The sequence below is a fragment of the Toxorhynchites rutilus genome, chromosome 2 (genome assembly GCF_029784135.1).
Source record: "Toxorhynchites rutilus septentrionalis strain SRP chromosome 2, ASM2978413v1, whole genome shotgun sequence".
Taxonomy (NCBI): domain Eukaryota; kingdom Metazoa; phylum Arthropoda; class Insecta; order Diptera; family Culicidae; genus Toxorhynchites; species Toxorhynchites rutilus.
This window is the reverse complement of record NC_073745.1, coordinates 40,725,722-40,750,090: the sequence shown is the minus strand read 5'-3', so window position 1 is coordinate 40,750,090 and position 24,369 is coordinate 40,725,722. Positions and strand designations below refer to the sequence as shown.

Sequence of the window (24,369 nt, the reverse complement as noted above, 5' to 3'; positions counted from 1 at the left end):
ATTCTTCCGTCCTTCTGTCATCATTGCTGTCACCATTCACTGGTGGAGTGAATGAACAATACCCAACAACCAAACAAAACGGCTCTTTTGAGGGCCACCAAATCATTATCAAACAGTTTAATTATGTAATTTTTTAAACATATCCAAAATCAAAAGATAGCCTAACGGAATCCTACGTCAACTATGCGGTCGTGTCTCGGGCACAACCCTCCTGTGATTTTTTTTACTCCTTTTACTACTTTTTATTACCGATTTTGAGACAAACGACAGATCGAAAAAAATATCAGGGAATTTTTCTCTATAATAAACCCACCTTCTCCAGGCACGTATTCATTTGCATTTGAATGTATTGATTGAAGAAAATAAAATTAAATAACTCAAATCGATAATCATAAATACAAATTACTTAAAAAAATAAATCATGCTTCATCTTGCACGACGCACCGCGCGTAGGTTCGTCCAGCTATCGACCTGAATCTTTCACACAGGCGACCAGACGAATCACAACAACCTCCGAGAATTCATTTAGTTCTGTACAGAGAAAATCTTGCGGAACCCTTTTCTGTCTGAGCAGGCACGAGAGAAAAATAATGTTTAGTTATTAAGATCTGAACCGATAATTCACCTCCCACTTACATGGCTAACGATTTGTTATTCTTTTTTTTTTGTTTGTTCACATTTTCTATTTTCAACTCATCGCAACTACGTCGTAAATAAGGCTGCTTGCTCCTTAAAACTGAAATAGGCAAACGATACGCGTTAATGATCATGTTTTACACACTCCTCCTATCCTCACAATTGGCATTTTTTTTCCAATCGATTTTTCTTCGATTGTACATTTTTGTATTGTTTCATGTCCCAGAAGCACTTATTGAGAGTCTTTGTTTTAATTTATTTTTACGGTAAGGGATCACTTTTGGGCTCGAAAAGGTAATTATATAAAAACGTAACAGAGAAAACGGGTGCTTCCTTAAGAAATATCAATGCTTTTTTTCAAAGATTACCTTCTCTTGCCGTTTGCTTGTTTCCATTCTTTTATAATGTAAATTCTTATATATATGTACTTCTTCAATCCATTTCCAGTTCGCTCAGTAGGTGTGAGTGAGTGTATTTTTTGTGGGTGGCTTCGGATGTCGCCATCCGAAAGTATACTTAAAAATGTATTAATTCGCTTACTATTACTACTAACGACGTTATTTTTTGTTTGTTGCAGCTGTGTGTATGGTATTTTCCATTTGTTTTGTTTTGTTTTTGATTTTCCAACTTTGTTTTTTGTTTTTTCAGAAGACTTGCGTTTGGGGTGGCAGCGACGAAGTGGTTCCGCCGCCCGGATGCTCTGGACTGTGGCGCTGTTTTTTGCGCTTCTTCTCTTTTTTCCGCTTTTTCCGCTCCTTGTCGTCCTCGTGGCGTTTCTGCTTCTTGTGCTTCTTTTCGTGGGTGTCGAGACCGGCCGCTTCCAGCGAGGACTGCTCGGACTGAGGCGCTGCCCCTTCCCGATATTTGTGTTTCTTATGCTTATTTTTATGCTTCCGTGTGGGGGCGGTTTTCAGATGCTTATACTGTTCCGGGAGCTGTGTGAAGAGTGTTAAAAATGAGCGATATGGTTGTCGAAAATGTTGAATAATGTATCCTTACCGGTCCAGGATGTAATCTGAATCCTGCCAATTGTACGCTTGTGAGGGGTAGTAGTTCCTTTCCAACGATTGGTGGTTTCTCGATCACACTTCTGAGTGAGCTGTTGTCCTGTGAAAAAAAAAGAAAAAATAGAAAGACCATTATTCAACGTTGGACAATGATGTAGCTGAAATCCATTTACGTCGAGTGTCCGATTCAAATTTTTAGCTGATAATAAAATAATGGTGCTGATAAATGAGCTGGGACAGTAAAGCATAAAAAACCATTGTTCCAATTCACAAAGCAGGAAATCGAATGAAGTTGAGAACTACCGTGGAGTATCGCTCCTCTGCAGCTTGAGCAAAGTTTTTGAAACTTTAGTCCACAACGAGTTTCAACACGGGTTTGTCCAGCACCGATCTACTACCACAAATCTGATGTGCTACACCAATACGTTGTTCCGTGAGATCGAATCCCGTAGGCAGATCGATTCCATCTACGTTGATTTTTCGAAAGCATTCGACACCGTGCCACACCAATATGCGATCGGAAAATTAAAAGCCATGGGATTTCCAACTTGGCTGGTTGAGTGGATTTTATCTTACTTAATAGACCGTCAGGTCTCCGTATCGATTAACATCACGCGTTCTTCAACTTTCAAAATCACATCTGGAGTACCACAAGGAAGCGTGCTTGGACCGCTGTTGTTTGTTCTTTTCGTCAATGACTTGTGTCCCCGTTTGTCATCTGTTAAACAAATGTGTGCTGACGACCTGAAGATTTTCCGCGTTATTATGACTGCACTCGACTGTCTCGCTCTACAAAAGACATCGACGAACTGCTACTGTGGTGCAATGAAAACGGTATGAGCATCAATATTAACAAATGCAAGGTGATTTCATTTTTCCCGAAGAAACACCATCATCGAACATCAATACGCTATCGGATCTTCTCCACTAGAGCGCGTTACCTCGATTTGTGATCTTGGTGTCACGTTTGACTCCAAGATTAGATTTAATGAACACGTCGCACTCATCACAGCCAAAGCCTCTACTATTCTTGGTTTCATTCGACGCTTCACTTGGCAATTTACCGACATCTACGCACAGAAAGCATTATTCTGCAGCCTGATTCGTAGTGGCTTAGAATACGTGGCCCCTGTTTGGGCACCTTATCACGTATCCATGGTCGTCAGAATTGAAAGAATACAGAAGCGCGTGTGATTTCGGGAGCACATTAGAAGAGAGTCGTAATATCGCTGTTGTTGACAAAATAATTTTGTTTTCACCACCGGAGCTGAAGGAGAAGCTGTTACAAAAAGAAAATTTGACATTAGAAGATTTAACTCGAATGGTCAGTTCGTACGATGCTGTGAAGTACCAATCACAGCAGATGAACACAGCTATCGCATCATCGAGTGTAGATCGTAAAACATCTAGTTATTGGCCAGGAAATAGTGTGGATATTTGCAAGGTCCAAGGTGAATCGCAACTGGTGAATGTTACCGATGCGGGCATAAGAATCATTACGAAAATGACCCTAAGTGTCCTGCTAGAGATCAGAAGTGCAACAAATGTAGTAAAATCGGTCATTTTTCTAAAAGGTGCCGTACTGTTGAGCGAATAACATTCCCTCAGAAACGAAACACGAATAACCCTATCGAGTGGCGGCCGAAGAAATCGAAACCAAATAGCATTATGCGAGTTCAAGACAACAATAGCGAGGAACAGATACCAACACCTAATTTTATTTTCAATATTGGGAATGGTGACGAGTTTCTTTGGGTAAAAGTTGGAGGAGTAATGATCCAAATGTTGATTGATTCGAGAAGTGCCAAAAATATTATTGATGACAGGACATGGGCTTACATGCGAATCCATGGAGCAAGGATTGACAATTTTCGCAAAGAAACGGATCAAATTTTCCGTGCTTATGGTCGCGATTCAAAACCATTGACTGTAGGTGGAATGTTTGAGGCGGTTATTGCTATTGAGGATGCCGGCAAGCGAATTGAAGCACACGACATTGTTTATGTAGTACAGGGAGGATCGCAACCCTTGTTAGGGCGATTAACTGCTACAAAATTAGGAGTTTTGTCTATTGGTTTACCTAGTTTACAATCTGATGTAAACCAGCTTATGGAGGAAAAGAGACCTTTTCCAAAGATTAAGGATGTCAAGCTTAAAATTCCTATCGATAGAACAATAACTCCTGTCGTGCAACATGTTAGACGGCCACCCATCGCTCTTCTTACGCGTATTGAAGATAAATTAACTACACTACTGACTACGGATATAATTGAGCCAGTTACTGGAGTCAGCGAGTGGGTATCACCGCTAGTCACGATCGTGAAGGATAACGGGGATCTTCGTCTATGCGTAGATATTCGGCGCGCTAATCAAGCCATACGACGAGAACACCATATGATGCCAACTATCGAAGATTTTTTACCTCGTCTAAAAGCCGCAATATTCTTCAGTCGACTTGATATTAAGGAGTCTTATTACCAAGTAGAGCTCGAGGAAGATTGCAGAGACATAACGACATTCATCACCCATAAAGGACTTCATCGTTTCAAGCGGTTGATGTTCGGCGTTAGCTGTGCGCCTGAAATGTTCCAGAAGACCTTAGAGCAGATCCTAGCAGGTTGTGAAAATACAATTAATTATATCGACGACATTGTCATTTTTGGTAAGACAGAAGAAGAGCACGACAGAGCGTTGGGGCAGGTTTTAGAAACTCTCAAAGAAAAAGAAGTACTGTTGAACCACACAAAGTGTATTTTCAAGACGACGGAGATTGAGTTTTTAGGACACGTCATCTCTGAAGAAGGCATACGACCAACAGCCAGCAAAGTGGAAGCGCTACAAAGGTTTCGAGCGCCGAAGACTGCCGAGGAGGTCCGCAGTTTTCTTGGATTGGTGACATACGTCGGACGATTTTTACCGGACTTAGCCACAGCAACCGCTCCATTACGAGAATTGACGCAATCCGGTAAACATTTCATTTGGCAAGACAGGCATCAAGAGTCATTTGAACGATTGAAAGAGATGATCAGTGATATTCATACACTGCATTTCTTTGACAATTCTTTGCTAACAAGCGTTATAACAGATGCGTCTCCAGTAGCTCTAGGTGCAGTGATGGTGCAATTTGAAGGTATAAATGACAATAATCCTCGTGTCATCTGCTATGCAAGTAAAAGTCTTACTTCAACGGAGAAGCGATACTGCCAGACGGAGCGCGAAGCCCTGGCAATCGTTTGGGCGGTAGAGCGTTTATCAGTTTATCTTATAGGTCGAAAATTTGAGTTGGAAACGGACCATAAACCGCTGGAAGTAATTTTCTCGCCATATTCTAGGCCTTGCGCTAGAACAGAACGATGGGTTTTACGTCTTCAATCTTTTACATTCGAAGTTAAATACCGAAAGGGTTCAAACAATGTAGCAGATTCGTTCTCTCGACTGGTAGTAGAGGAAAACGCGGTGGAATTCGAAAAAGATAATAAGTTCCTTGTTCTTACAGTTACGGAATCGGCAGCAATCGATGTTGGAGAGATAGAATGCGCAGTGGACAGGGATAAGCAATTACAGTTGGTGGTTAATGCTATGCGATCTGGATCATGGACTCGGCAGGAAGTAAAGTCATTTGAGCTTTTCCGAAATGAACTAGGTCTTGTTGGAGATCTGTTAGTACGTGGGAACAAGCTAATCATACCAGAACAGTTGCGGAAGAGAATGCTGGATCTTTCACATGAAGGACATCCTGGTGAATCGTTGATGAAGCGTAGATTGCGAGATAGAGTTTGGTGGCCTCGAATGGATGCAGACGTCAGCACATATGTAAAAAAACTGCGAAGGTTGTAGATTGGTAGGATTACCTAGTAAACCGGTTCCAATGTCGCGTAGGATGATGCCTGACAGACCGTGGGTTGATGTAGCCATAGATTTTATGGGTCCACTCCCATCAGGGGAATATTTACTCGTTATTGTAGACTATTTCAGCCGGTACAAAGAGGTGGAAATAATGGTTAAAATAACTGCTAAGGATACTGTTACTCGTCTCGACAGAATTTTCACACGCCTTGGATATCCTCGTACGATAACGCTTGACAATGCGAAGCAATTCGTGGGAAAAGAATTTGAACTCTACTGCAGCATACACGGCATAACGTTAAATCATTCTACACCATACTGGCCTCAAGAGAACGGTTTAGTAGAGCGTCAAAACCGATCTTTATTGAAGCGTTTACAAATAAGCCACGCTTTAGATCGAGACTGGAAGCAGGATTTGCAAGATTATCTAATTATGTATTATACAACACCGCATTCTTCGACGGGAAAGACGCCAACGGAATTGTGTTTCGGAAGAACCATTAGATCGAAGATACCATCATTGGAGGATGTTGAAACAACACCAATTAGCACCGAGTACACTGATCGCGATAAAATAATAAAATCAAATCAGAAGAATAATGAAGACTCGAGGAGAAAGGCTACAGAGTCATCGGTTGATGTAGGCGATACAGTTCTTATGCAAAATCTCGTTCCAGGAAACAAACTCACAACAACGTTCAATCCAACGAAGTTCAAGGTACTTAACCGTTCTGGAGCACGGCTTACAATTGAGGACCAAGACAATGGAAGAGTCTTCGATCGAAATGTGGCTCACGTGAAGAAGATAAGTGATCAAAACGGATCACCAGGAAACATGCAAGACCAAAATGAGGATCCTCAAATGTTCGTGGAACCAAGCTCGGAGGACGATGAAGACAAACAAGGATTTCAAGGTTTTGATCTAGAGGACCAACAGAAAGATATCTCTCCAGGGCAGCAGGAACGTCGTGTTCGTCGGATTCCGGATAAATTTAAAGATCCGTGAATTAATATAACCGCTGGGCTACGGTATAGCTGGCGATGACAGTAGAATGACACATAAGAATAAATGGACAGCGGATATAATTAGCAGCAGAGAGCAATCAATAAAGCGTTATAAACAGTAATAGAATATTCTTATTCATTCCGGGATTTATACAGTTATCACAAAACCTACCATGGAATGACTCGTCAAATCTGCCTGATTACCCTGCCCGTTGCATGTTAATCAAAATGGAAACATTAAATGCCAGGCGCAGAGCAATTCAGCAACTAATGGTCTTTGACATTCTACGTGGCAACATTGACTGTCCTCAACTCTTGCAGGACATTCCTCTATACGTGCCCCCACGACAACTGAGGAATTCACAAATTGTCGCTGTCCCCGCACACCGGACCGGTTACGGTTACTTTAATCCTTTCGACACAGCTCTCCGTGCTTTTAACGATATTAATGACTGTTTTGACTATGAAATCAATCGATGCGTGTTGAAAAATAGAATTAAGATTTTTAGGAGTAATTAGTAGTCTGTACGTTTAAATCGAAGACGAATAAATAAATAAATAAATAAAGTTATACAAATTTATGTATGTTTCGGCTTTATATCAGAACCAACTTGTATCGAGTGAATTCTAAACTTCGATCAAAAATATATTGAATTCAGTGAAAAATTTTGTAGAGTGTGATTGAGATTTGGTTTTGATTCTGCAGAATTTTTTGAACTTCGACTTCCACTCGTAACCTTTTTTGAAACCGAAAGTTGTATTATAGATTGTCTAAAATTTATTATCCTGGAATTTTCCAGACACTTATCTCTCTCTCACGAAGCCAGGCACAATGTGCTCTGTTTTCTTCTACTGAAGAGAGTTCACCACATATTAGCATTAGATTAGTTGAGGCTCTATCAACGCGCGGTCGCTCCATTGATGGGAATGGGCACCATGTACTGTCAACCACATCGAAATTGCAACACTGCACTGTTGAACTGGTACATGCGCCAATTGCGGAGCACTGTATTCTATATCACAGCGCAGACAGTAGTGTTACTCTCTCCAGTGCCGATTGAGGATGGTGCGTTCCGGCCTCTTCGAATACTTTCCTCATCTTCCACTCAATTGGCCTGATCACGAACTTCACGGTGAAAACGAAGTGAATTGTATACAACCTTATTACGGCTGTCACCGTGTGTGTAGAATTCAGAAGAGTTCATCCGTCGTGACAACTTCGATGAACTAGGTGTTATTATGAATACCACGCAGCCCTATTCTGTATTCCGACGGATTTCCATTTCGTTCGAAACCGTTATTTCGCTCGAGTTATAATTTCGCATTCCCTATTTCGAACGTTTTGTTCATTTAATGTTCGAAGAGAAACAGATCGAACGGAATGCAAAAACAACTCGAACGAAATACAGAATGGAATTTTATCAAGTCGTTCGAAATATTTCGAATCGATCGAAATACAGAATAGGGGTGACGATACTGTCATGTCACGGAGAAAAACAGGTAATTTGTCAATAGTGTTTTAGATGGTGAAAGCTAGTCACGCGGAATGGAATAAGTTTAATTTCGTATTTATTTAGCTTTTTTGCTAACATTTTGGATCTTGTCTTGTTTTGTTTAAGAAACAAACGATAAACAAACAGCAATTTACCCGCCTGGTGGCACTTTTAAAACGAAATTCTGACATATCCAGAGGACATAAATTTGTTTATTTGGATTCGGTAAATGCGCTATGGGATTTAATTGACGATTAAAAATGTAGTTCCCGTAGGCCCATTGAAACATGGCGGAGGTCTACTTCCGATTGTCTTGAATGAACAGAAATTTTTTGTTTCTGTTTTTAGGATTAGACTAAGAGAGAGTTGCAACACCATAAAATTGCAATGGAGACCACTAGCCCAAATACGATCATGATTATTGTTGATTTGTTGATATTTTGAATATAAAATAATAACTGTAAAGTTTTTCCAACATTGCAGAGCTAGTTATTTGTAATTCAAACATTAACAATCGGCGGCCCAGAACAGAATCAGGACAATAGTTATAATTTTTTACGTTATAGATGTTTTCAACGTTATTGTTTTGAAGATATACTTTGAATGAAAGAATATTAAAAAAGGGATAATGCTTTGGCTCTTGGGAAGACAGTTCTTGTTAATACCATTTTCTCATTTTCAATTCGGAGTCATTGGCCTCCTTTTTAAAATTTGTCGTAACTAAGGTAGTAGCCTGGTGTGACAGGTTCAAAAAATCATTTTTTTTCATTTTCGGAAGAAAAACATCTTAGAAATATATCCAACATCTAACATCACGCGACCAGAATGACAACGTGATACGTGATTATTTCGAGAAATAAATATTCGTTCGATTAATCGAATATTGAAAGAAAATTATTCGAATGAATCGAATATTGAAAAATGTCCCAACGGTTAATCGATAATTGAATAAATGAAAAATTTAGACATCACTAGATATCGGATAAATAATAACGATCGACGAAATTAACAAGGAATATCGTACGATAGTTGGAATTTGCTTAGCTCAGAATAACATTGATAAAAGAGATAGATTATTTGAGGAGATGCTCAGTCTTAGGTTATATTTGAAATCGAAAGGTTGTAGTTGAGTTTTGAAATGTTGTAAAATTTTTGAAGAAATAAAAATATTTTTTAATGAAATTCAAGTAACGAAATTGATAATTTGTATATTATAGGTCAGTTTATTAAAATAAAGTATGCAGAATAATTTTTTTTGAATTATTTATTTCAGATTACTTCGGAAGGCTGTGTGCTTCCCCGAATCAGCTCATCTTCTTTTCGAGGACTCCACTCTGATGTCAAATATTAAAAACAAATTTATGTATAATAAACTAAAAAAAAAAAAAAAAAAAAGGGGGTCTCCGTAGCCACATTGGTTGCGCGTTCGCTTAGTAAGCGATCGATCGTGAGTTCAAAACTCAGGACCCTCATTGACCATCTTTGTGTTGTTACAGAATAGCTACGTCCACGCAACAATCATCAGCGATGGAGATCGATCCACGGTCGAAATAAGATCGATTCATCCATACAACTGCTCTGCTCTGCAAGATACATCGGGCTGCTGTTCTATAAATAACTCAACAATGATCAATCAACTGTCTCCGCTGTCCGGTGGTCCAACTGGATAATGGAAGAACAGAAAGAATACTCTTACGCCTAAATGGCTACTGTGCGAATGTACCATATGTAATGGTATAGAAGGAATACTGGCGAACGGCAACTGTGTAATGTGCTAATTATAGATATGATAACCATGTGACATGTACACGATTAAAATTCGGCTCTGTTACAGCTAAAATGCTAATGAGCCTTAAATAAATAAATGGGTTAAAAAAAAAAAAAAACTAAAAAAAATTTTCCTATATTTAAAAACACTAATAAAAAGATGTAAAAATTTAAAAACGATCCCATTTATTTTCTTGTTAAAAAAAAATCATGAAAAAACGTCAAAATTTCGGTCGTCAAACCGGGCTACTACCTTGAGGCAGTATTCTAATCTACAAATTTGAAAAAAAACAATTTTTTTGACGTAGAAAACAGGTCACGTTTTTGTGAAATAAAGTTAACGTTAATAACTATTTTCACAGCGAACGAATTCTGATACTTTACACACCAATGGAATCGGAAATTCCCTAAGATTCGTTTGATATACCATACAGTACAATCCGCTAATGCCTAAACAGTTCAAATTAATGAAAACTGAAAGCATTGTCATTTTCCCATACATTTGTTCTGCCGATTTGTGTGCATTCCCGAATAGAGCTGTCAATAACGAGCAACATATTCGGTTCAAATAAGCTATCCGCTATTTTAGAGGCGAATGAACTGCAAAGTTTAAAGCCTCTTAAAAACAAAGAACCAACCAACCATCCGCTATTTGAAGCCACACCACTTCTCGTTTGTTGGTCATCGAAGCAACATGGTTACCGCAGAGCGTCGAGCTGGAGAAGACTGTTTAAAAGGTTTTATAAAAGGGTTTTAAATTTTCGATGCATTCTAAAATAAAATCCGAAGTGATAAACACGTGAATTGAATATTTTATTTCCTTAGTTCTACGTCGAAAACTGCGGTCGTGTCCTAGATACAACCCATTACAATTTTTTTTCCATCATATTTCTGCAGATAAGACATTCGAGAATATACCCTAGAAAGGACTTATCGAAAATCCCGTTATTTACCGAGTAAGAGCCATTTTAGTGATGCGGTATCTAACCTGGTACGGCCATAATAATGAACTTTAAACGTTTTTCTCGAAACTAGTTTTTTCAAACTGGCGTACACGATATCTCAAGTTCTACTGAACCGATTCTTGTCGAATTTATATGAATACAATTTGCATGCGTCTCTCTATCGCATGAACCTCCAAAAAGTGATTATTTTGAAATTGTTTCAAACCGCCGCCGTTTTATCAAAAAATATTTTTTTGTCTTTTCCGAGGTTCATGCGATAGTGGCATCTTTACTGATTCAGAATTTGTTCGGTTTTTTTTTGTTTCTGATAACCAGAAAGGCTGGAATCGTGTACGCCATAGCGCAACTTTTTTTTTTTGAATCCCCTCACTTCACCAGTTTGTAACTACAGGCAAACGTTTTTTTGTGCAGGGGATAGGGACCGCATGAAAAAAATCGTGCAAAACTTCACCAGTAGCTTTAAAAAATCGTGTTCGGTACACATTTTGAAAAAAACTTTTTTGTGCGGTAGATAGGGACCGCATAAAAAAAGTTTCCCCCAAGAAAATAACTCAAATCCATGCAGTTCACCGTTCAATTGTCTTTTGTTTCCCTGCTTTGCGATGGGACAGTTTGCCTTTTCGGTTGCGAGTAGCTGTTTTGTGCTTTTAGTTGCATGTCGAAACGAGTTGCTGTTAGAAATCATGTCATGCAAAAACTTAGGAAAACTTAGAGCATTTGATGGAAGGAGGGAAATGATTTCAGAAGTGGATAATTGAGACGCCAATATGCTTTTTTCGCAAAGAAATGCATATAAACCATCGAAAAAAACTAAATGGACGATAACTTCGCCAAATATGCTTCTTTCCATATACCGCACAAGAACAGAAAATCGCACAAAAAAATTAGCGAAAAAAAAACCGCGCAAAAACAGGTTTTACCGTATTCTAGTTATCAATATTTTTCTCCATTCAATTTTTGTTTTATTATTAAAAGATAGATGAACAAATAATGATATAATGGTTAGTAAACATACTATTTGTTTTATTTTATCACATTAAGGACCGCACGTTTTGGGGCAAACTTGAACGCTTCATTTGTTCGGATTTCATGAATGAGATCGTTTCCTTCGATGTGAATGAGACGAAGGCGAGGCATCGGTAGGTCTTGTTAGATTCTTGGGAAACCAAGGATTTAACCTTCAAGTGTAGAAAACACTGGTTATTTCGTGATCCACCCGTAACAGACGGAACGCGAAACACGAGAAATCTCGTGAGCGGTCCGCAATGTGTTAACGGAGTTCGAAAAAACGTCCGAATTTCGTGTCTCTACACTAGCCCCCTTAATAACCAATACTGTGACCGCTATTTTAGTGCCGACCGTAATTTTCTATGGTTTTATAATTTTCTGGGCCAAAGTTTTGATAACAAATGAATGTCCATTGCATTCAAGTTTCAGCTAAATAGTAAAGGAAATCAATATCATGACCAGTCGGCATTCATTGTATTTCTTATGGTCCTTTCCAATACAGATTAATTGGATATTGGATAATAAATAAAAAGTAGTTCCTTGTATTAGTTTTCAGGAACGACAATGAATATCCCTCTTTAAAATAAGTTACTCCAAATCCCATCATAGTTTACAGGCGAATGAACTGAAAAGTTAAAGAAGGTCAAGGTCCCATCATACATGATGTCAGTTGGTGAATTCTGCGAACATGTTTTTCGATAGGTATACTTTTACAGTAAAATATATGCAACACTTACGAGATGTCCTGGTCCGTCGATGACGCCGGGCAAATTCGGCAGGAACGATGAGAGCTGCTCCTTCACTTTCTTACCGCTAAATTTACTATACGAATGCTCGAGGCCATAATGTGCCATCAAGTTGGTCGCACCGGTCAGTTCGCCTTCACCTGCAAAGGTTACAAACACAGATAGGATCAAGATGATGATTCATATTTATGTATTTTTATTATCATTATTATTCTCTCTTATCGTTCATTCGATGTAAGCCGTGCTACCTGGAAGGAAGTACGTCATAGGAGTAAGTATCGTTTTGTAGAATTTCGCATCTGATAAACAAAAAAATTCAGTCATATTTCTTTTGTTAAACTATTTTGCGGCTAAAAGTAGAAGCTCTAATCGTATTTAACATTATAGCGGAATTGATCAATCTATATCTCAACTAGTTTTGAGAGACATGAGAAGGTGAAAAATTGCAACTTGATTTGATTGTTCCTTGATTGATCAACCATCATGGTTTTTCGCAACATTTTTTTCCCATTTACTCTGAACCTTTATCTTCAAGTGCAACGATATTCGACCAGGTCGAAAAAAAGTTTCAACAGTATTACTGATGATTTTTGAGGAACGACACGTGCATTACATGTGGACAGCTTCATTTCGTGTGATAACACGATAAATATAATTTTTCATTGTATATTTAAGCAAAATAAAATAGCAACTTTGCGTTCTTTGGATTAACAAGTAATCGAAGCAATTAAAAAAAACAAGTGAATGAGGAAGTGGGAAGAGCAAATGCGTTGAGAAAAAAAAACAAACAACGAATAAACAATTGCGCTGATATGCAATTCAATATATGATCCAGCGAATGTTTTCAAATAATTTTTGTTTGGAGTTTACTTGACTGCAGGTTGTATGTGGCGACATCATTGTATCTGTTAGTTCAATGCCTATATTCAACTGAACTTGCATTTTTTTTTTGTTGCTCAGAAAAATAATACAACCAAGTCGCAACCTGCTGTCAGTCTCTCGTCAGGTGGCTTGTGTTATGTTACCTGGTGGTTCCTTCATCAGATAGAATGGCCCACTGTGAACGATCGAGGGATTCTTCCCGAGCTGGATGGTGGTTTTGAGGGTTCCGGAGGAGTCCTGGCGGGCCACCACCGGGGACCGACCTCCAGCCCCACCGGCCCGGGGGGACGATTTGGGGGAATATTGTTCCACCTTCCGGAACTGGTCGGTCATCATCACGTTGCCGTAATTGTTAAACATCACGGCCGCTCACTCTAGGTGCCTACGACGAACACTACTGCCGTGTTTGTTGGCTCTTCGTTTCTTCTACTTTGTCGTCTTAATCGTCGCCGTTTCTGTTTCAACATATGAGCCCCAAGGTTCGAAGACAGCGCTGCGTTTTCAAGGCATCCAACACTGGCCTCTAGCCCGAGAACTGGGCGGACGCGTCCCCACAGAAAGCCTAGATTCCGTCACTAATTGGATTAGAGCACCGAATTGAGCAGTATTTGATTAAAAATAACGAAAAACACACGCGAAAAACTTCGACTTTTTCCGAAGTAATTTTCCCTTTGATAGGTGCTCTCCCTTTTCGCGAGACCTGCTGCTACTGCGAAACAGAGAAATGTAAAAAAAATCGTTCTATGCATTCGCAGGCAAGCAGGGATTTTGACACTTTGACGAGTAGCGTATTTATGTTTTAAAGGCCTTTTAGGTATGCTTGGTTGGTATCAAGGTGTGTATATATATACTAAAGGTGTGACCATGTAGTCAATAAGTGCGCAAGGGGTGACGGTATAAATATACAGAGGACTGTGGAAAGGGATTTGACCGCAAAACGCGGGAAAAATATCACCGTCAAGCATGGTATGTAGATGTATAATAATATATAATATATTGTATTTATCATGCTGTCATGTTTGGCTCTGATAAGATCCCAATTTTCTTTAACACTCATTGGTTTATTTTCCATCACCAACCGACACCGAGAGTCGATTTGTTGTCTTGAGCTGAAACATAAAATAAGATAAAGTATATTACAAACCTAGCTTTAATCGTAAAAGACTTACCTTTCAACTTTTCAATGCTCTTATTGCCACAGTACCAGTCATTTTAACATCACAATCTTGCCCTTATCCATCAACGCTATCACTCTGCAGAAATTCAAAATAGGAATGAGGCTAAGGTTACTTTGGATCGGAATACGCACGAAAATTTGATTGTACGAATGGAAACGGAAAATGTTGTTCGATAGAAGCTGACGAATTCGAACGAAGCAAGAAGGAAGCAATGTAACCACACCAATACAACTACAACTGTGGTTGTTTACTTTTACTATTGCATACAATTCGTACGACCACTTTTCTGCATTCAGTGTCACCGCCGCCAAAATAATTCCACACACAAAAAGCAAAAAAATATTCCTGATTGTTTATACCAGCCGTATGGCACTCGCCATGTTTTTGGTGCCAACATCTCAAACGTCAAAAATATTTGTTTACTTCAAAACAGCGATCCGCGTTGACGCCATTGAGATTCGTTTACTAGTTTAGGGGAGCATCAAAGAATAGCTGATTTTCAGTCGGAATGAACGTTTTCAAAATTAAAATTATGAATGAAAATTAGTTTTTCCATATCAAATTAGTATTCTATTTAAATTAAAAACATTTTTGTTTGCAGTTGGGGAAAAAGTCTCATACGAAAATTGTTTATGAGGACAACTTTATATTATGATGAAAAAAATCAGTAAAAATGTTGGAATTGTATGTTTATACACACTGCGAAAAAAAACCAAGACGGCTGAAAGGCCTTTCTCATAAGTCGCGGTACCGTATTGGCGATATAACGTACAAATCTACACCTAGGTGGCGCTGCGGTGAAAGTGACGCTGGTTTTAATTTTTGCCATGTGAGCTTATGGAAGGTTTGTAGTTCTTTCTATAAATTACAATGTTATAATCATAAAAGATTATTTGATTGCGATGAGTTTGTAAGAAATTTAATTCTGCGCAATTTTATATATAACATGTTATTTATTTACCTGTTTCAGTAGTGAAAACTATAAAAATGTTGGCAATGGTTGAATTAAAGAAGGAAATTCGAGAGCACAATCAAACACAAGTAGAAAAATGCACGATTAATGCATGTGATAACTACCTAGGAAAGCCCGGAAGTAAAATTTACGAGATTTGTTTTTGAGTTTTAGGTTACATTAGAATCATTTTCTTAGTTCAAAAACAAAATCCAGATGTCTCACCGATCGTTTACGTTTTGCGTTCGATCGCCAATTGTATTTATCGTGGTTGGTATTCAAAAGGCGTTTAGTTTTGCCCTTCGGAAACGTCTGTGCATATTTTGCTAACATTTTTCGATAGATTTGTGGTACTACATGATACTTTTTTTTTCCTGATACTGTAGTTCGTTGACATAAAAAGAAATAAAAATGAAATGCAGATCAATGCAGATGAAATGTTCACGTTTTCTGAATAGTTCTGAAAAGTTGTCTGAAAACGTTCAGAAATATCATTGTGGTTTTCGTATCATCTTGAATGGCATTAGCGTTCCTAGAGGAACTTTCGCCATCTCAATGTACAGTGACTCGAACTCGGATTCGTACGCCACCATGCAGATCTCTTAACTATTTTTGAAAGTCGAAAACAAGTAATGCAAACATCGTACACCCAGGTTTTTTTACGCGGTTTTTTTGCGCGGTTTTTTTACGAGGTTTTTTTACGCGGATTCTCCAATTAACGCGGTTTTTTACGCGGGTTTTCCAATTAACGCGTTTTTTTTACGTGGATTTTTTAATTAACGCTGTTTTTTACTGTCTGTTTTTAGGAACATGCTTCTTTATTTCATGAAAAAATGATTGTAGATTGGCGACTCAAACTCATATTCGTACGGTAGTTGAAATGTTCATATCAATTTCGAAAGAGTTCAGAATAAATTCAGAAAATCATATAACAGTACCTCAGAATATCATATAACAGTACCTCAGAATATACATATTGTGAGGTGGATAAATTCAGGTTTGTTATGAGTTTTAGAATGTATTATTGTTCAATAAAATTGCAGAAATGGATCTTACAAAATGATTCTAGCCAGTGTTGTCATATTTAAATCTGTACCAGAGGACTTCAAAATCTTTCTCATCTGTACTGTACCATCGAAAATATTCGTTGTAGAGAAAAAAAACTATTATTAGCATGAAAAATATTCATTTATTTACTACTAATGCTGCATTTACATTTGCAAGTCATTCATGTGTTTCGAGCTGCCGTCGCGATGTTTAATCATATCTTTTGATCTCAAAATAGCGATCATCGTATCGGTACTGAGCCGATTCCGAAGCTGATTTGTGTTCTGATTGTATTTAAAAAAATTGCTCGACAGTTGCCGAGGATTGAGGTATAGTGAGAACATTACAAACAATTCATTGAATCGCCGAAAATACGAGCGAACCATCAATTCTTTTCCGACATCCAATTTTTGTCCACCAATTCTGCACTTGCTCGTTTTTTGAAACTGTGATTTCCTTACGGAGTAATTTTATCTTTGGGGTACGGAATTAATACTCTTGATCTTATAAATCCCCATTGTAGAATCCTGGAAACGCTTCTAACAAAACATTAATGCTTGTCAAACTGGAAAAGTTTCTGGGATTTAACAATGCCACAGCCTTGAGTGTCGGATCATCCAAATCGAATCCTTTTCTCATTTGCTTGATCAGCTCCACGCTGTCCATTGTTTCGATAGTTTCTTCTGCTGCTATTCCAACCTAAAAAATCTTGCCGCTTTACGAATGATCATCAAATTTAATGGCATTGGACATTGAAACAACGTAAGATCCTAGTAAGGAATTCCGTCCTTATGAAACTGATCAATCATTGCATTGTAAATGCTTTTATGATCAGCAGCACCAAGCGATACTGCAGCGTAAAAGTCATCATGTACCTTAACACGTTAAACCCCGCGTCGGTCTCTAGCGGCCTATGTTGAGCTGTTTGGTAGGAAAGCGCTGACTGACTGGATTTGTTTTCGAATGTTTTACAAAATGTGAATACTTTCTAGTCGAATTTATGACTATTTTCTATTTATAATATATTGATATTGTGCAAACGTCAATGATGAGGGCTGAATGGAAGGCGCAGCAAAAAAAATTGGGGTTCAACGGGGTGTTGCGTTGTTCAAGTATAAGAAATTTCACAAACGGAAAAAAATCTGTACCAATCTGTATTTTTTGGCGAAAATCTGTACCCGTACTGCACAGAATATGTATCAAAAATAACGAAAATATCTGTATCTTTCCAGTCATATTCAACATCTGACTTGCCCTCATATTTCGACTAGAACGATTAACGTTCTGTTTTCGTTCGTGCCTTCCGTTATTCGGATGTTTTTGTGCCTTTTTTCGGTTTCGGTTTAATGTGTCAGGGCCCTGCTGTAACACAGTAGGTTCCGCTCGCTACAGAGTTTTTTCTAATTTCCGAGCTTGCGACCGGAAATAGAGTTTCTCAATGATTTCATGTTCCCAATTATCAATCGAGGCCCTCTACAGACTGAGAAAAGAGTTCGAAGCAAAACATATATGCTCACACGGAGCTACTGCGCATATCATGCGCTATCGCTATCACTATCATACGCAGACTGACGGTGCTCCCCTTAGCCTCTACCACTCGGTGAGTGCATCGCATGCTATCGTGTATCTCTCTTACGCAGGCTACTCGGTTATGATCGTTACTTATTGACCTGAAAACTTGTTTTAGTAGTTTTCAAATAAACATCGAGTTTGGGACCCAAATTATGGCCCCAGATTGAAAGTCGCCACCAGACGTCGACCTCGCGAATGTCTATGCTTCGGAAATATGATGGAAAAATAGTTTTTTTTTTAAATTTTTAGACTAGACTACCCCTTTAATGCAGGACGTATATTTTCACACCACTATATTTCAGAACATTACTGAAGTTATTGAGAAAATGTAGGATAGCAAATAGCAAATGTTTCGAATACAAAAGGGAGGTTTATTTACTTGGATCAGGAGAAAAAAGGTTCATCACAAGCTTCTCGGTATTTCCATAATTTTGGTAGTATTGAAGTACACCAGGTACTCTATTCGAAAAAATTGTAAGGGGTTGTATCTAGATTATGTTCTTCGTTACAAATAAATCTGATGAACGTCCTTTTCCTTTTTTGCTGTGATACCTAGGACTACCAATATGTGTGAACGGAAGAATTGTCAAACGACCATTGTATTTTACATTTCCCTCTGAAATTATTGCACATCTCATGTTTACGTAGTTCTCGAACCGCGAAAGTTCATTCACCTCTAGTATCTGGAATGACGATTTTCCCATGTTTCTCTGTTTAAAAGTACGTTTTAGAGAAACATATTCCGGTCTGCACAACGCAAGCGAGTACAAAAGTACTCAACACCAAAACATACCCCCGACTTACATGTATTTGCAAACCGGATTCCCCCAGGCACATTAGTTTTGAGGTCCGTTTTAGACAAACACAGCTCGGTGGTAACAAAAATACCCCCAACTTGCATGTATATTTGGAAAGCAGATTTTCACAGGTACATCGATTTTGAAGTCTGTGTTGGAGAAACCGTAAATCGGGCCAATCAAAACTTGGCAATTAGGGCGTTTAGATAACGCTTGACATTTTACAGTTATTCAATTGTTAATCTCATGAAAAATAACATTTTATTAATTGATTTATTGATAATTGATTATTGATTAATTGATAGACGCGTAGAAATATTTCCTATCAATTGATGCAAACATCTTTCCGATCTGTTAAGAAATGTTCGAGTTATAAGCCTTCGAAATACGGGTAGGGTTAGCACATAAATCGGCAGAACAAATCTATGGGAAAAAAGGAAGCTCTTCCAGTTTTCATGAATTTAAACCGTTTAGAGATTAGAGAATTGTAATGTATAGCATATCAAAAAAATCTTAGAAATCTTTCCGATTCGATTGGTATGCAAATCATGAGAATTCGTTCACAGTGAAAATAGTTATTAACGTTAACTTTACTGTTCTACGCATAGTTGTCCCATGTTCCAAAATAAGCAACTGAGAAAAATGCAATCAAACTTTTCAAGCATTTTTGTCTACCAGAAGCGTTAAGCGTTTCAGTTTACCAATACAAAGGGTTTTTTTTTAAGCAGTGAACTGTTGTTTAATGATATATGAAAAGAACCCCCCACTTTAATCGATAAATCTTGATAACAGGCTTAAAAATACATGGTGGAACAGTTTTGCTTAGAATATCGACATGGGACAATTGAACTTGATGTTGTTTTTTGAATACTGGGAACAGATAGTAAATTTTATTGTGTTTTTCTGAAAGATTATGCATGAAAACATAAAAAAAATGAGCGCAGTGATTGACCTGCAGCACTTTTGCAAAATATAAATATTATTATTATTAGGCATTCGCTAACGAGCGGCCCTTACAAGATCAGTAGCATGGACATTATCAGTAATGACAATAGTATCAATAATCACTCCATTCCGCATTATCATTATTCTTCAACCCTACACGGTCATTCTTATCGCTTGCAGGAATGCAGCAACTCTAGCCTTCATAGTCGTAAGAGAAATCAACACATTTTCGAAATGAAAATTAAATTTATTGTGTCAAATAAACATCCCCATCAAGAACTTGGAATGTTTTCTGCAAACAATGAAAAAATCTTAAACGAAACTTGTTTCTAATAATGATTTTTTATTATAAGTTCAGCCATTTGATCTATTCTTATATTGGTTTTCAGTAATGGATGAAGAAGGTACAGAATAATTTGTTATGAGCATTCAATAAACCATTTTGAAACTCTTTTCATTGATCTATTAACAATTCAAAACTGTATTTCATCATAATAATAATAATAGTTTATGCTTTATTCATTACCATTTAATACTTTCGTAGATGTCGACACCGTATCCTACCTGTTTGATTCACCCCCGTATTTGGGCAATAGATGTCGATACTGTATAGTAACCATAGCGAATTAACATTTTATGCTTCGTGCCTCATCGTTGTGAAGCGAAAATTGTAACGGATTTTCAGGTGGAATGGGCAAACTTTTAAAATCAAATAATATAAATGAAAATAATTTTCTTCTCATCAAATATGTTGCTCTATATAGTAGAGTAACTGGTTTTCCGCATATGGTGAAAAATTCTTAAACTAAAATAATATCTGGGTATAATTTTATTTTATAATAATGAATTTTAGTATGGATTTAAAAAAAACATAAAAAATTGATTAGCAAAGGTTCAGTGCTACGTATTTTATGCATTCTAGTAAGAACAAGTAATAACTTTTATTAAAATTTTAGATATTTAAAATTCTCTTGGGCCCATTAACCCGATAGAGAATAAATTTCATCACAAACATAGATTTTAACACAAGATGTCGCACTAGACACCACGAATGATAGTTACCCTGCCCTATTACAGAAATGATGGAGCGAGATCAGAAAATCCGGATATGCATCATTATTGCCCGTCATATCATTTTTTTCAATCTTACACGATCATTGTTATTGTCGTTCTGACGAAGTAGTGTCATTATTATTTATCGTGTAAGGGACCCTTTAAACTCTTTTCTATTTGTTTGAGAATTAGTTCGTTTTTCCATACCAGAAATGAGTGCATTAGCCCTGCTGAAAGCGTGACATAAAATTCTTGTTCTTGAATCGATTTATTTATTATGGATTCACAAAAAATACATGGTGAGACAGTTATGCTTAGAATATCAACATGGGACAATTGAGCTTGATGTTGTTTTTTAAAAAGCTGGGATCAAACAATAAGTTTCTTCGTGTTTTTTTTTCCGAAAGATTATGCATATAAACATCGTTCTATGAAGAAAGATGAAAATTGCCAAAAAGTAACATGGGATAACTATGCGTAGAACGGCAGTTTATTTCATGAAAACGTGACCTGTTTTCTGACTACGTCTTTCAGGAAGGGTGCCAACTTCCTGAAAGACGTAGTCCTATGTCAAAACAATACGTTCGCAATGTAAAGAGATGTATTGAATAGAGTTTAAAAGGGGACCGTTGTCTGGAAGGTCGAAAGATAATGAATTTTCGTGTCCGGGTATTTTTGTTATTGTTTAAGGTATATTTGAAGATATTGGGTTGGGGAAAAAGAAATGTCGTATATTGTCAAAATATGGAAACACTTAAACATATCTTGTGTTGTATTTATCACATCGGGTCATACTATACGGCTATTTAAAGACGACAATCTGTGCTACAAGTGTCATTTTGACAGTGTTGTGATTGTCCTTTTCAGTCTTAAGTTATAGCGCGTCAAATATGGAGTCTACCAAGCAAGAAATTCGCCATATTTTACGTTTTTACTACCTGCGAGGTAAAACTGCAACGAAGGCGGCCGGAAAAATTCGTGTAGTTTATGGACCCGATACTGTAACGATTCGCACAGCACAGCGTTGGTTTGATCGATTTTGTTCTGGTGTAGTGGCTGTCGAAGATACACCCCGTACTGGTAGGCCAATCGTCGTGGAAACCGATAAAATCTTTGAAATCATCCAACCCAGTCTACTTTGTTGTGTAAGATTGGTCCCAACAAATGGTGTCGACAACGGTGCCGACATCGTGCCATTTTGCAATGATTTTGTCGACCTACTCTTCGTATTCGACAACCAATTTCGAGCCAAACCTGTGCCAATCTGGCACCACGTCGACCGATTGAAAAACTGCTCGACCCTCATTATGGCGGTATTTGTTTGCATTAAAGTTGAAACAAACATTAAAAAACACCTTCGATGGAAATGATTTAATTTATTTACAATACATATTGTATACTATTAACTGACACAGTGCTGTACTACATTTATAACATTAGAGCTATACTACACTATATAATGAACGAATAATTTCCTTGAAACAAAGTATAATACGCTACATCATTCAAAGGGAACATTTCCAGCATTGCCGTCCGATGATTATGCTTTCTGTAGAAACATTTGATACGAGTAAAGCTTAATTTCAAACGACAGTGTGTCACGACACCATCCGATGCAATGGTTCACCGGTGTGAACGAATCAAATTTTCACTGAAAAGTACATGTAGACATAAATATTTTGATTGTATTAAATTGTACAAGTGAGTTTTACCTTAATAATCCTATCCAACGGAATTCCGGGAAGTTGATAGCATCATCGATGGGTGTTTGATGAAATCGTCCTATACCAGCTGCCAACGAAGTTGCAAATTTGAGGATCGGTAACTGTAGCGATGGGCCTTTGAATCCATGATATCCGACGTTTTTTCACAACTGCGAAGTACTCTGAAATAAAATGCATTTCATCTAACAATTTATTACATATATTATATTGATATACCATCTAGCTGCTATTGACTCACGCTTTATTGCCGGTTTTAAACACACGGAGACATAACTGGAACTTCCTCCTTAGAGCGTTGCAGCACCCATTGGTTATCCACAAATTCTGCCCATTATTTCTCATCCATCACATCACTGTCGGCTGAAATTCAAAGAAAATACGTTAAAATATAACATATCATTGTCAATTGATGAAAAATTACTTGCCCAAGCAAATTCTTTACTCCGTTCGCTCCTTTCGTTTTTGTTTATATGAGTGACAGTTCAGTGTGAGAGAGAATGTAATCGCTGCAGTGATGCCGTTTCGCTCAGTACACGTTATCGCGAATATTTATAGCCGGCTGTAGGCAGTGCTGCTTGCGGGGGGCAAAGCGGGGTTAGATTACGGCATTTTTGTAGCACTTTATGGCGCTCGGTCGACATCGGACCGATAACCGCTCGAAAATATTTTAAAGCGGGAAGTAAACCGGCATGTGAGCACTCGCTCGATTGGCCAGAAACTGGGTATAGATCATAAAACCGTTTGGAACCATTTGCAGAAGATTGGATTCCAAAAAAGCTGGATGTATGGGTGCCACACGAGTTGACGCAAAAAAATCTTTTAGGCTGAATCAATGCCTGCGATGCACTGCTGAAACGGAACGAATTCGACCCATTTTTGAAGAAGATGGTGACTGGTGATGAAAAGTGGATCACGTACGACAACCCAAAGCAAAAAAAGTCGTGGTCGAAGCGCGGTGAGCCGGCCCAAACCATCGCCAAGGCCGGATTGACGGCCAGGAAGGTTTTGCTGTGTGTTTGGTGGGATTGGAAGGGAATCATCCACTATGAGCTGCTCAACTATGGCCAGACCCTCAACTCGGTTCTCTACTGTGAGCAGCTTGACCGTTTGAAGCAGGCGATTGACCAGAAGCGGCCAAAAATGATCAATAGGAATGGTGTTGTTTTCCACCAGGATAACGCTCGGCCTCACATATCTTTGATGACCCGCCAGAAGCTACGGGAGCTCGGATGGGATGTCCTATTGCACCCACTGTATAGTCCGGACCTGGCTCCAAATGATTATCATCTTTTTCGGTCCATGCAAAACGCTCTTGATGATACTAAGTTGGCCTCAAAAGAGGCTTGCGAAAACAAGCTGTCTGAGTTTTTGGCAAATAAGGAGGGGGGGTTTTATAAGGGGGGGATAATGAAGTTGCCTTCTAAATGGCATCAAGTTTGCGAACAAAACCGCGCATATTTGACTTAGATTGGATAATTTTGAGTATGTTCAATAAAGCGTCAAATTTTGATCCGAAATACGACATTTCTTATTTGTCATCCCTATATATTTTCCATTTTTTGAGTGCACGTATAATGGTTATTACGCTGTTGATAGCTGCGTAGATACTGTCTAAAAATCGGTACCTTGCTGGTGGTATCGGTTTTGAAGCAACGGGATGTCACAGAATGAGTTCCAATGAATATTTTGTAATTTTAGGACAACACCTAAAGCGTTACATCGAGGTTTTTGAAAATTCGAAAAATT

The 24,369-nt window shown here is 38.1% G+C and overlaps 1 protein-coding gene and 1 long non-coding RNA gene across 2 annotated transcripts; both read right to left on the bottom strand.

Moving 5' to 3' along the window:
• Positions 1-329: 329 nt before the first annotated feature.
• On the bottom strand, positions 330-14,108 carry LOC129769407 (mediator of RNA polymerase II transcription subunit 19). Its single transcript, XM_055771673.1, has 4 exons — positions 13,499-14,108; positions 12,465-12,613; positions 1,636-1,743; positions 330-1,571 (listed from the first exon to the last, which is right to left on the bottom strand). Exons 1-4 carry the CDS (start codon positions 13,713-13,715, stop codon positions 1,281-1,283), a joined length of 765 nt encoding a protein of 254 aa, XP_055627648.1. The 5' UTR covers positions 13,716-14,108; the 3' UTR covers positions 330-1,280.
• An 8,147-nt stretch (positions 14,109-22,255) lies between these two features.
• LOC129769688 (uncharacterized) lies at positions 22,256-23,139 on the bottom strand. The gene is made up of 4 exons (XR_008741944.1): positions 23,045-23,139; positions 22,840-22,983; positions 22,612-22,784; positions 22,256-22,550 (listed from the first exon to the last, which is right to left on the bottom strand). It is a non-coding gene; the product is annotated as an uncharacterized LOC129769688 (long non-coding RNA).
• Between the last annotated feature and the right edge of the window lie 1,230 nt (positions 23,140-24,369).